This window comes from Typopeltis vanoorti, chromosome 5, assembly GCF_054136105.1.
Source record: "Typopeltis vanoorti isolate ZY-2024b chromosome 5, IOZ_Tvanoo_1.0, whole genome shotgun sequence".
Taxonomy (NCBI): domain Eukaryota; kingdom Metazoa; phylum Arthropoda; class Arachnida; order Uropygi; family Thelyphonidae; genus Typopeltis; species Typopeltis vanoorti.
In genome coordinates this window covers 96,002,423-96,015,089 of record NC_143553.1, presented here as the reverse complement: position 1 = coordinate 96,015,089, position 12,667 = coordinate 96,002,423, and the positions used below count along the sequence as shown (strand labels likewise).

Sequence of the window (12,667 nt, the reverse complement as noted above, 5' to 3'; positions counted from 1 at the left end):
AATAAAAATGTTCTATTTATTTTTATTTTTTTTTATTTTTCAGAGTATTTAATGCTGTTTGTGAGCATAGAGAACTGCGGGGAACAGTGGTTCAGCAAGGTGGTGCTAAGGTAAAGTTGAACTGAAACATTAACGATATTAAAGCTTTCAATAGTTTAATGCTGATAACTAAAATTTCTTTACTTTGTATTAATTTGGTCCTGTGAAATATAAAATTTAATGACTGATAACTTTTAGAAAACTTTTTTTATTGATTTTATGCATTATCTTGCCTGCTTCAAAAATATTTCTGACTATTTAGTTGAAACAAATAGAGAACTGAGAGTATCACTTAAAAAAAAAAAACAGTAAATAAATAAAGGAACACTTTCACTTGACTTTTACTCACCAGAAAGCACATTCTTAACATGAATGTTGTATCATATCATTGTTAAATGAAATATAACCACTACATTTTCAGTTAAACTTAGTTCCTTATATAGTAAGAGTTTCATTATAACAAGAGCTAAAAAATGTCATTAAAATGAATACTTATTATAACCATGACTGTTCATTTTAATGACATTTTTTTCCATTTGAACATCTGGAAAAATAAAACTTGGCTTCATATAGTATGCTTCAAACGAAATATATAATTAAGTTTATTTTATAATACCCTTTTATACCACAAAAAGTTTAATTAAATTTGTATTCTGTTCCCACAATGGTATCTTTATCCTACTGACATTTTATACTTAATTCACACAAGAATGACATTTAAATGAAGTTAGATTGTTGTTTAGAATTGCAGCTAATGCAACTAAAGCTGCATGGCCAGTGTATTGTCTCTTAAATTACAATTTTGTAATTTAAGAGACAATATGGTGGGATGAAAAACTCAAGTTCCTGGGAAAGAAATCCTGCTACCTTGTTTTCATATGAAAAGACCTTTGTTTCCTATATGGAATTTCAATCCAAGTCTTTCCAACCACAGAGCATAGTAACTGTAGGAATTTGCACTTCAAACCTGTTTTAATGCATGTGTTATAGTAGCACAAGAAAAATAAGTGTAAATAGTTAAAAATTTACACTTATTCATCTTGAGCAGTAGCAAAGTATAAAACTGAAAATGAATGGGACAACAGACTACAACAAACTACAACATACTGTAGTGAGTGAATGCAATTGGTAATTGGTGCAGTTAAAGATTTGATTCCAAAAGAGGAAGGAATACAATTTCAGGTTAACTTTAATTGTCAATGAACAGTTAACCAATTTGTCTAGTCAGTTACTAGACAAATTGTAGCATAAAAAGCTGTGTCAATATTTGAACCTGTTTATTCACTTTCTTTGTTGGGCAGTATTTTTCAGTCATATCAGAAACAAAACCAAAATAAACTACTGATCGGCAGTGTCTACTGTGTTGCTAGATGTTTTGTGAAAATAATGAAATAGCAACTGCTCCATCTTTGCAAATGTTTTTACAGAAAATAACCAGATGTACTTGATAATAATGCAGTAACTAATGAAACAGCACTCTTTTTACAACTGTAAAATATTTCTGTGTTTAAGTTTAATACTTTCACTATTTTGCCATGCAAAAATACTTATTACATAGACATTTCATTATTTTTTACTCTTATTACATTAGTCTTTTACTGTTCATGAAAATTGAAAGAAAAATGTTGCCTGGATGGGTAATGCAATGTTGAGTTATATCTAATATATTTGAGTTTGTTATTGTACATGGTTGTATAAATGTATATCATGTCTCTGTTATAAAACAAATTATTTATTAGGTGAAAAGTTTATCATTTATCATATGATGATACAATGGCTGCAGTGTTCCATATGAGCAGGTATGTATCTTATGAAATGTCTGGTTACAGGACAAAACAGTTGAGGTTTTCTAGAGAAAAACCCTGCAACACTATGAGACTGGCTAACTTGCCTTTATTTGAAAAGATGATAAGGATTTGTATTCTAGACAGGATTCGAACCCAGGTCTTTCCAAGCAAAAGGCATCTTGTTGAAACTAACTGAGTTATGAAGGCTTAGTTTATCAGGAAGATTCAGCTATGGAAGTTGAAACTTTATTGAAATATGAACCCATCAACAAGAAGCATAATACAAGCATTAGTACTTTATTATGTGAAAACCTAAAAGAATACTGACAATTTCTTTTAGTTGCCAAAAAGAATTAATTTTTGCTTTTTTTTATTTTTATAAAGGAGCTTATGAATACTTCTGTACTAAAAACAGATATTATTTAATATCTATTAATTATAAAGAATATTTTAAGATTCTTACAGTTTTTTAGTATACAAGAGTTTACTATAAAATAAATTAAAATTTCATAAAATTACAACTTCTTAACAGAGAAACCATCAATCACAACTTCACAGCACTTGTTTTGAATACCAGAGAAGAGTCAGTTTCAATAAGAAGGGGGGAGCATCCACCAGACCTCAGTCATTTTCCCATCATCCTTACTTATTTTAGGACTACTTAGCTATTCATCAGGATGTAAGTGGCCAAGAGAGAAAATTTATTGATGTCTAAATAGTCCTTAGTAACTAACAGATAACTAAGCTGACACGTTGCACCGGTTAGATATAAGAAAAAAAAATGCTGATAATTTAAATATGGCTTATAAAAAGGCCTCATACTTTCAATTAGATATTCATTTAATTAGAAAGAACTTGAGCTTCTATAGATTCTTCTCAGCAAAAAATATCCATCTTACAATCATGAACCTCAAGTGATTTCTAGGCATTTTTGACACTTCAACAGTCTGATGCTTAAAATTCAAGTGGTTAAGAAGAAAGGAGTGACCTATTTATGTTTTTCTTGAACAGTTGGGTGTTGTATTCCTCCAAGGACTACAACATCCAAATACAAGTAACCTTTGTATAATGCGGATGTTAGGTTCCACAGAAATGGTGCGTTATATAAATCACATTATGCGAGACTCAGATCACATAGAAAAAGTAGGGTTATGTTCCGAAATTGTTTTTTTTTAAATTATATAAACAATGACATATCCAACAAAAAATATTTTTATTTAATTCAGGTAATTCATGTAAGTTAAGAAAACACATAAACTATGAAACAAAATACAAAATACATACAATAACTTATAAAAATACAAATTGTACGTAAACTTTATTGCCCATAATGCATAAATCTCTTAAGCAAAATAAAATAAAGTGCATAATTTAATCATAATCGCTCTCTTCAAAACGAACATTTCTTAGATGTTCCTTATTTATGAGTGACCGGACATTGTCATCACTTGAAATCTCTTGGACGTCATTTGTATAATTCTCATTGCATACTTCAGCTGGTTTAGTTATCAAGACGTCAGTAATAAGACCTTACTTACCACTATGCTGCAATTTTTATTAAGTTCATAATATGGAGCTAAACAAATATTCATCCGTGAATTATCTAGAGCACTCCATTAAGGGATCATTATTCGTAAAATAACTTGCTAACTTTCTTGCCAAGTTCAATCCTTGTGCTAATTTCTTTAAACTGAATTCTTTAACGGATTCATCACAATCAGAATCTTCGGCAGAACTTTCCTCTCCATTTGGTTCGACATCATCTATTAATTGTACCAGTTCCTCCTAATTTAAATCTATTTCCCCATCAATTAATTCACTAATTTCATTTTCAACGATGTCACAAACCGTCTACGTGGCCATTACTATAAAAATTGTAGTAACCCTTTATACAGTAAACAATTGATGAACATGCGTGCTAAAGGGTATTTCCCCCTAATGTGAATTTGCTACTTATAATTACATGTGCGATATGGGCAGATGCAAATTTAACAAAGATAAAATTTGATTTTTAAAGCGCACGGTGAAAAATATGTAAAGATAAAGGGTTACTGCAATTTGTAGACCATGTTTTTATTGAAAACGGTTTGTATAAGGACCACGTCGAACAAGGGTTACTACAATTTGTAGTAACCCTTCGATATAACCGCATTATATCGAAAGCGCATTGTATAAGTACCGTGTTATACGAGGGTTATCTGTTATATATAAGTACCGTGTTATACGAGGGTTATGGGAAATAAATCCACACAGGTTTAGAGGATGTTTTCTTTATGTTGAGCCCATACACGAGAGGTTGGTAGATCAACCTATAGTACATTAGTACCATGTATAGTTGATGTGCAAGCTCTTTCCATCACCGCCAACAGAAATTACCGTATTTTTTGGACCATAAGACGTACCTTTTTACATAGAAAAATCGACTGAAAATTGGGGTGCGTCTTATGGTCCAAAGGTAGCATTAAAATACTAATCTTTACACTGTACCAAAGCTGTTAGCGAAGTTCAATTACTGGTGCAATATGTTAATAAAATTAGTAAGCATGCCACTGAAGGTAGGTACCTAAGTTATCTCACTGCATGTGGGTAAATCACCGATTTAGAGCTTCAATAGTCATTAGTGTGTAAACATATGCTTTTGTATGGTTCATTTGAATTATTTTTTATAAGTCGTTAAAACTTTTATCTTAAAATTAGAAAAAATGAGTGTAAAACAGAAAAGACTCATATAACATGAGTTATAAATTAAATGTGATAAATTATGCAAAACAATATGGAAACAGAGCAGCAGAAAAACATTTTGGTCCACCACCAACAGAAAAAATGGCTCGTGAGTGGAGTAAACAAGAGGAACAATTAAAACTGCTATGTAAACACAAGAAAACATTCCATTCGCACCTAGAAAAATGTCCAGAATTGAAGCACAAATGAAAAATTGGATAAAAAATCATTGAAACCTAGGAATATCCGTTTCTACAAATATGATAATTTTTGAAGCGAAACGATGGGCAACTGCTAATGAATTTTAGATTTTACTGGCCGTCTTGGTGCTTTAGATTTATGAAAAGACACGAGTTATGCATGCATACAAAAACCACTCTAGCCCAAAAATTGCCAGCTGACTATGAAGCTAAAATTATGGAATTCCACAGATTTGTCATATCAGCAAGAAGGAAATTTAACTTTGAGCTTAATTAAACTGCAAACATGGATGAAGTGCCTCTAACTTCTGATGTTCCTTCAAATGAGACAGTAGATTCAAAAGATACCAAATCAATAGTGATCAAAACAACTGTTCACGAAAAAACTCACTACGCTTAGTTTTAGCTTGTTGTGCAGACAGAACAAAACTACCCCCATGTTAGTCTTTAAGAGAAAAACGTTACCGAGAGATGAAATTCCTCATGGCATTATTATCCACATTCAAGATAAAGGCTGGATGGACGAAACAGGAATGAAATTAGATACAAAAGATATGGGCAAAACGTCCAGGTGCGTTGTTTAAAAAGCCTGTGATGTTAGCGTGGGATCAATTCAGAGCGCATAAAATAGAATCAACAAAGAAGCTTCTAAAAGAAATACAGAATTAGCTGTCATTCCTTGGAGGCCTTACAAGTCAATTACAACCTTTGGATGGATCTATTAATAAACCATTCAAAAATTTTATGCGGGAAGAGTGGAACAAATGGATGGCAAAGCCAAATCATGATGTTACAACAGGACATATGAAACGGCCAACAAATTTAGAAGTATGTACCTGGGTGAAAAATTCATGGGAAGCTGTGAAAGAAGAGACAATTATAAAGTCATTTAAGAAATGCGGGATAAGTAATGTGGTGGATGGTACCGAAGATGACGCAGTTTTTGAAGGGAGTGGCAACAATAGTTCAGACAAAAGTAATATGAACAGTGACATTAACGAGACGAGTGATAGTACCGAGAGTGAAGATGAACTGAATATTGCTAATACAAATGATTGTAACATTAAATAAAAATTAAGTAAGAATTTGTAAATATTTTTATATAATAAAATATTTTTTTCTAAAAATCGTCTCATCATCCGAAAAATATGGTAGTATAAAATATACAGCTATAAATATTATTATTATTAAACCCTCCATGGAGTTGGCAGAGTCATTGTGGGAGGTTCATTCAAATACCAAATCTTAAAATCCTTAACATTCCTTGCATTGACAGCATATTCTGGTAATGCACTAACAGTTCTCCATGTAAAAGACCTACTCCTTACATCCAAGGATGGCTGCTTGGTTCTTTCCCTCTCACCTTCTATTCTTTTTATATTTATAATCCCCTCTGGATTAATCCGATGAAATCTCATTAAATTAAATGTCTCTATCATATCACCTCTTTTCCTCCTATTCACAAAACTGCAGTCCATATTTCTTCGACCTCTCTCCATAGCCAGCATTCCAAAGTTCTGATATTTGTCTTAGTTACTTGACTCTGAACCCTGACCAGTGCTTTATGCAGTGGCACAACCACTTCTTTATCTTTATCCCTACATGTCAGAGTACTTCTTATCATAGCAGCACTATGATGTGCAGTCTTTACAACATGTGCAATATGACCTCTAAACTTCAGTCTACTGTTAACCATCACTCCCAAATCTTGAATCTCATCCACTTTCTGCAGTATGGCACTGTTAGTATAGTACACAGCATTACGTTTTTGCACTCCAGAATTCCACACCTTGCACTTGTTAATATTAAAACTATAACCCTCACTTCTTTGTCCAAGTCAAAAGTCTATTCAAATCTTTCTGGAGGGAATTAACATCAGCATTACTATTTATAATTCTCTTCAATTTTGCATCATCAGTAAACAACTGAAGATCCCCAGTCCATTTGATATATCAAATTTACAAACTTATCATATTTACAAACAAGTTAAACAGCAGGAACCCAAGAACAGAACCCTGGGTCACACCACTAGTTATCCTTTTTTTTTTCTTTTTTTTTTTGAGACACTGCTCCATCAACAACTTGCTGGCATCGTTCAGAGTGCCTCTCTGATCTATCTAACTAATATAGTATCTGTTCCCATCATCTGCAGCTGTTACACCAACTTATCATGTGGTAATTATCAAATGCTTTTATATTGACCAGTGCTTTATACAGTTAATTCAAAGTCCAAGAATATCACTGTATATGATTCTCCCTTATCTCACACCTCTTACCATCATCATCATCATCATCAAATTCCTGCCATGTACCCTCAAGGGGTGTACAGGATATGATAGTACTACATGAAAAAAATTACATCATTATTAATTTCTTATCTACAATTTTCCTCAAAATCAGTCTGTTTCTTGTCAATACTCCAACATTATCAGATCTTATATTTCTATCGTCTAAAGCACTTTGTACCGTATCAATCCACCTATATCTTGGTCTTCCTCTGGGTCGTTTTACTGCCAACCTGGCAGAGAACACTTGTTTTGCTAATCTTTCCTGGCCCATTCTGTTTAGGTGACCATACCACCTGAGATTAGCTCTGCTAACGCATTCCTGGATGCTGACAATGTCAAGTTCTTTCCTAATATCCTCGTTTTTAATATGATATTGCCATTGATGCCATCTGTTCATGTATAATCTTTCTCAGGACTCTCATATCTGCGGTCTCTAGTCTTTGGTCAAGTGTTTTACTTCTGACCCAGCTCTCAGATCCATAAGTTAAAACTGGTTTGAACACTGTCTTCTATACAGCTAATTTAGTGTTGCGACTAATTTCTCTCTTATTCTATATGAATTTATTCAATTGACTTCCCACCATACCAGCTTTGCTGATTCTGTTGTCTATTTCTATATTTAATTTACCATCTTCAGTAAAAATCGTGCCTAAATAGCTGAAATGTTTTACTTGTTCCACAGGTTCTCCATTCACAACACAGTTGATATTTTCAATGATTCTGCCTATTTTCATTGTCTTTGTCTTTTTATTGCTGACCTTCATACCATATCTATTACAACAGCTATTCAATTTAGTCAGAGAATCTTGCAGACTTGTAGCGGATTTATTTAGAAGTATAACATCATCTGCATAAAGCAAAGAGCTGACATTAACATCTCCAATTTTGATATCATGTTTAATACTACTTTCCTTCATAATGTGATCCATATAGATAATGAATAACAGAGGGGATAATGTACATCCTTGTCTCACACCAGATTTAACATTAAACCATCTTCCTGTACTTCCTTCAATTCTAACTGCTGACTTACAACTCAAATAAAGACTAAGTATTGCTTGATATAATGCCCCATTGACACCATATAACTGCAGCGTATTGAATAGCTTCTCTCTTGGCACCTTGTCATATGCCTTTTCCAGATCGACAAAACTTAAATACAGATCTTTGTTATATTTCCATGCTTTCTCGACTATTTGTCATAAAGTGAAGATCTGATCCTGACAGCCTCTATTTGGCCTGAATCCAGCTTGTTCTTCACCAAGCTTTTCTTCCACAATTCTTTTCAACCATTTCTCAAGTATACTTGCATAGATCTTGCCAGGAACACTCAGTAGGGAAATACCTCTGTAATTCTCACATGCAGTTTTATTTCCCTTTTTATATATGGGTACTATGAGAGCTCTACTCCAATCATCGGGAATTCGTCCCTCTGTCCAGGCTTTCTGAACTATGCAGTGCAGCTACTGTAAGACTCTCATACCACCATACTTCAGCATTTCTGGTCGAATATCATCTACTCCTGCTGCCTTTCCACATTTTAAGCTTTTGATGGCTTTTTCTACTTCAAGTATGGATATGTATTCCTGACTGTATGCCTGGTCAGTGTTTTTTTACCACTGTGCTGTCATCACTGCTTGTTTCATTTAGCAGTTTTTCAAAGTAATTACTCCATACTTCAAGGATATCTTTTTCTCCCATTTTCATGTCACCTTTATCATCTCTAATTCCTTTTATAGCACTCTTTCCTCCATTCTTAAGCTTCTTCAACAACCTCCAGAATATTTTGCCACCTTCTTGATATTTATTTTCTATATTCTTGGCAAAGTCCTCCCATAACTTTTGTTTAGCTAGTTTTACACAGTGCTTAGCATTCTTGCATTTGTCTCTATATTCTCTAAGAGCACAAGCTGACTTATTTGACAGGAACTTTTGGTATGCTTTCTTCTTTTCCTTCACTGCCTCTTCAACTTCCTGTGTCCACCAGGGAGTTCTGATTTTTTTATCCTTACAGACAGCCTCACCACATGCCTCTCTGGCAGAATCAATCAATGTTTTCTTCAGAGTTTCCCACTGAATCTCCAAGGTTTGATTCATGTTCTCAAACTCTCATTTTTTCTTCAATAATCTTTGTGTATTTTAGTCTACAGCTCACATCTGAGAGCTGCTCAACTTTTATTCGCTTTAAAACTTTCTTACATGTTATTCTTTTCAATATGAAATTCAATTTTATCCTGATCAAGACTAAATAGTGATCACTTCCAATTTCAAATCCTCTGTACACTCTGGTGTCCTGCACCAGGGAGAAAACATCACTATCAACAATAACATAGTCAATGAGACTTTTCTTATTCCTAGCCTCTTCTCTCCATGTGAATTTGTGCACATTTTTATGTTGGAACATGGTGTTAGTAATAACCAGTCCATGTCCTGAGCAGAAATCCAACAGATATTTGCCATTATTATTAGCTTTGCTCTTTTCTCCAAATTTTCCCAAAATATTTTTGTATGTCTCACAACCATTTCCTACTCTGCTATTTAGATCCCCAACAAGGACCAACTTTTCATTTTTCATTGTGTCAGTTGCTTTTTCTAAACCCTCAAAAAATTCCTCCACTTCTACCTTAGTAGAACCTTCTGTGGGACCATAGGCACAAATAAGTCTCATTGTCCAGTTCCCCATTCTCATATTTGCCCACATTACTCTACTTGAGACTGACTGCCATTCAAGAAGATTAGCCTCGTATTTTGTGTTGAATACTATGGCTACTCCTTCTTTACCTTGATTGTCATTGCCTGAATATAACATTTTGTATATATTGCTCAGAAAGATCTCACCAGTTTTGGTCTTTTTTGTTTCAGTCACCCCTATTATGTTGATCTGGTACTTATCTAATTCCCCAGCTAACTCCTTTTCTTTGCCATTCAGGCTTCTTACGTTGATGGTACCAATCTTTAACTCTGGTGATGTTGAGTTGGGGTTTATTTTCAGATTTGTTCCAGTAGCTGACTTTTTGCTGTTTGGCCTGGTTCCCTGGCAAAAACAACGGGGGCCTTGTTTAACCGTGCAACGCCCCAGCCGGCATGAAATTTTGTCATGTTGTACCATCATTCAATATTTTGGTTTAACCAATAAGAATACAATTCGGTCGGCTAAATCCCAAATTGCCAGCCCATTCTCGTCCGTTCAGTATCCAAGTAGATACCCAACAGGGTGCACCACGAGAAGGTGAGGATTGGACATTAGGTCAGAAGCCCTGGTCGGTTCTCTGCATTCCTTTAAAGGCTATGTGGAGGTCTCCTCTCAGTTATACAGCTTTGACCCTTAAGCACCCATGAAAATCAAGCAAATTGCTAAAACAGGACCTACCCATTACAAATTCATGCTGGCTCTCATAAAGAATGCTATGTCCATCAACCCAATCCTGTATTCTATTCCTAACCAATCTCTTCAACACCTTGACTACAACTGCAGTTATACAGATGGTTCATAATGGAAACTTCTGCCCTGGAACCATGCTTGTAGAGTGGTGTTATTTTTGCCTTCTTTTCACTCCTTAGGAATACTACCCATTGCAAGACTTGCATTAAACAACCAGGTCAAGAAATACTCAAGAATGATAAAATTAAAAGAAAAGAACTTCAAATCCTATTTGGTCATTTCCTCTAAAATGGCTACCCAATGAAGTTATTAAAAAACACTGCTAATTCCCACGAAACTTTCTGTGTTAACCTGGAAATTAATTGCAAAAGCATGGTAATAAAGTTTCCTACATTCCCCTAAAGACAATGTTTAGTTCCACAAACATCCTGGGATATACAAGATTCCTCTTTTTTTTTTTTTTTTTTTTCCCCAGAAAAGTGTTTGTGTGTCAAACTGGGAGTAGTTTCGAAATCAATAAAAAGGAACATAAAGGAGATGTTGAAAATAAGAGAGTAAAAAGAAGCAGACCCATAGCAAACATCCTCACTGCACATCACATGGTGAATTGGCATGTTTCCTCCATGCTTTACTTAGAAGAAAATACTTTCATCAGATTGTTCAAGGAGTTCTGAGGTGATTTGCTCACATGGCTCACTAAGTAGAAACCAAGGAATTTTACTTCATGACATCTGGTAGTCATTAATTAGTGTATGTAATAATCACAACCTCCATTTTTGACAAAATTAATAAAAGTTTTGCGCTTATTGATGGTGTGTAACTTGTCCAATGATACGATACACATAATTAAAACTATTAATCAGTAGAATTTTTTCAAGTTTATAGAAATAACTGCAATTGGAAACATTTTTTTTTATGTTAAATATCTTCTTGAAGATGCTGTCTGCCATAAAGAGCAAAACATGGAGTAACTTTTCAGTTTTAATGAGGAAAGGTCTACAATTCAAACCTGGTTAATCATTTATAGTTGATAAAAAAAAAAAAAAAAAAAAAAAAAACTACTCATAGTTAATTACTTAAAAATTAATAAAATATGTATTACTTTTGTATAATATTCCATTTATTCAATATAATTCTAGTGTTTTACACAGTTTTCTCTCCAACTTGTTGTAATTCCAGAATTTCTCAGTTATTTGTCTTGAAGTGAAAATCTAATCTTGTCATCCCTTTTTGGTCTGAACTTTGTTGTTCTCCAAGTTTCTCCTCCACAACTTTTCTTATGTAGCACTTTTGTTTTCTTCCATTTGATCCTGCATAAAGGGGTATTGAAGGCATTGTCTGCTAGTCTTGACTTGCCATAACGATAGTGTTGTATGTATTTTTTATGTTCTCCATGGTGGATGTCAACAATTCTTCCTGTCTGTCCATAGTAAGCCAGTTCACAAGAACAGTGCACTTCATAAACTCCTGGATGTGATTAAGAAGTGAGTTTGTCCTTAGATTAATGGATGAGAGTTGCCAAATTGACGAAAGGTTTAAATGCGGTGCATAGCTGATATTTATTAAACATTCTAGATATCTTTTCAGATGCCTTGAATGTATGGAATGGTAACAATTTTGCTGTGGTCTTGTGTGGTAAGCAATGGGAGATTTTTGGGGAACTTTTAATATTTTTTTCCTGTCCAATGGGGATTATAGCTATTGTCTAAGGTGTGACATAAGTGAGTGAGTTCAGCAGTAAGAGCATTGTCATTGGAACAGATAGCTCTCTCTATGAGTTAGTGTTTTTTTTGGATACCATACTGTTGAGATGGATGATGGTGTGACTGTTTGTGCAGTTATCTCCCTGTATGTGTGGATTTTCTATAAACAGAAAAAGATAAGGGAACCATCTGGAAGCCGTGTGATTAGTATATCCAGGAAGGGTAGACAGTCATTAGCTTCCTGTTCCATTGTGAAGTGGATTTTAGGGTGTTGGCTATTTAAATATGCTAAAAATGTACCCAATGTGTCTGGACCATTGTTCTATGTAGAAATTGGCTAAAGGGGGAGAAAGAGGGAGCCCATTGCTGTCCCATCTAGTTGTTTGTATATCTTCCCTTCCATGCAAAATAACCTTTATGTACTGTAAATTTAAATAGCTCAAATATATCCAGTGGAAAATGTGTCTTTAGCAAATCAAGGGTTTCATTTCACAGTACATTGGTAAATAGTGAAGTAATATCAAAACTAAACATTACATCTGAACTT

General features: G+C 34.0%; 1 protein-coding gene across 2 annotated transcripts in view; it reads left to right on the top strand.

Annotated features, from left to right (window-relative positions):
• unc-45 (unc-45 myosin chaperone) overlaps positions 1 to 12,667 on the top strand; it is a 368,157-nt gene that overhangs the window by 277,124 nt on the left and 78,366 nt on the right. For both annotated transcript variants that reach the window (XM_090393271.1, XM_090393270.1), the window contains exon 16: positions 44 to 110. In XM_090393271.1, the coding sequence (XP_090249397.1) occupies positions 44 to 110 (67 nt within the window). The remainder of the gene's footprint in view (positions 1 to 43; positions 111 to 12,667) is intronic.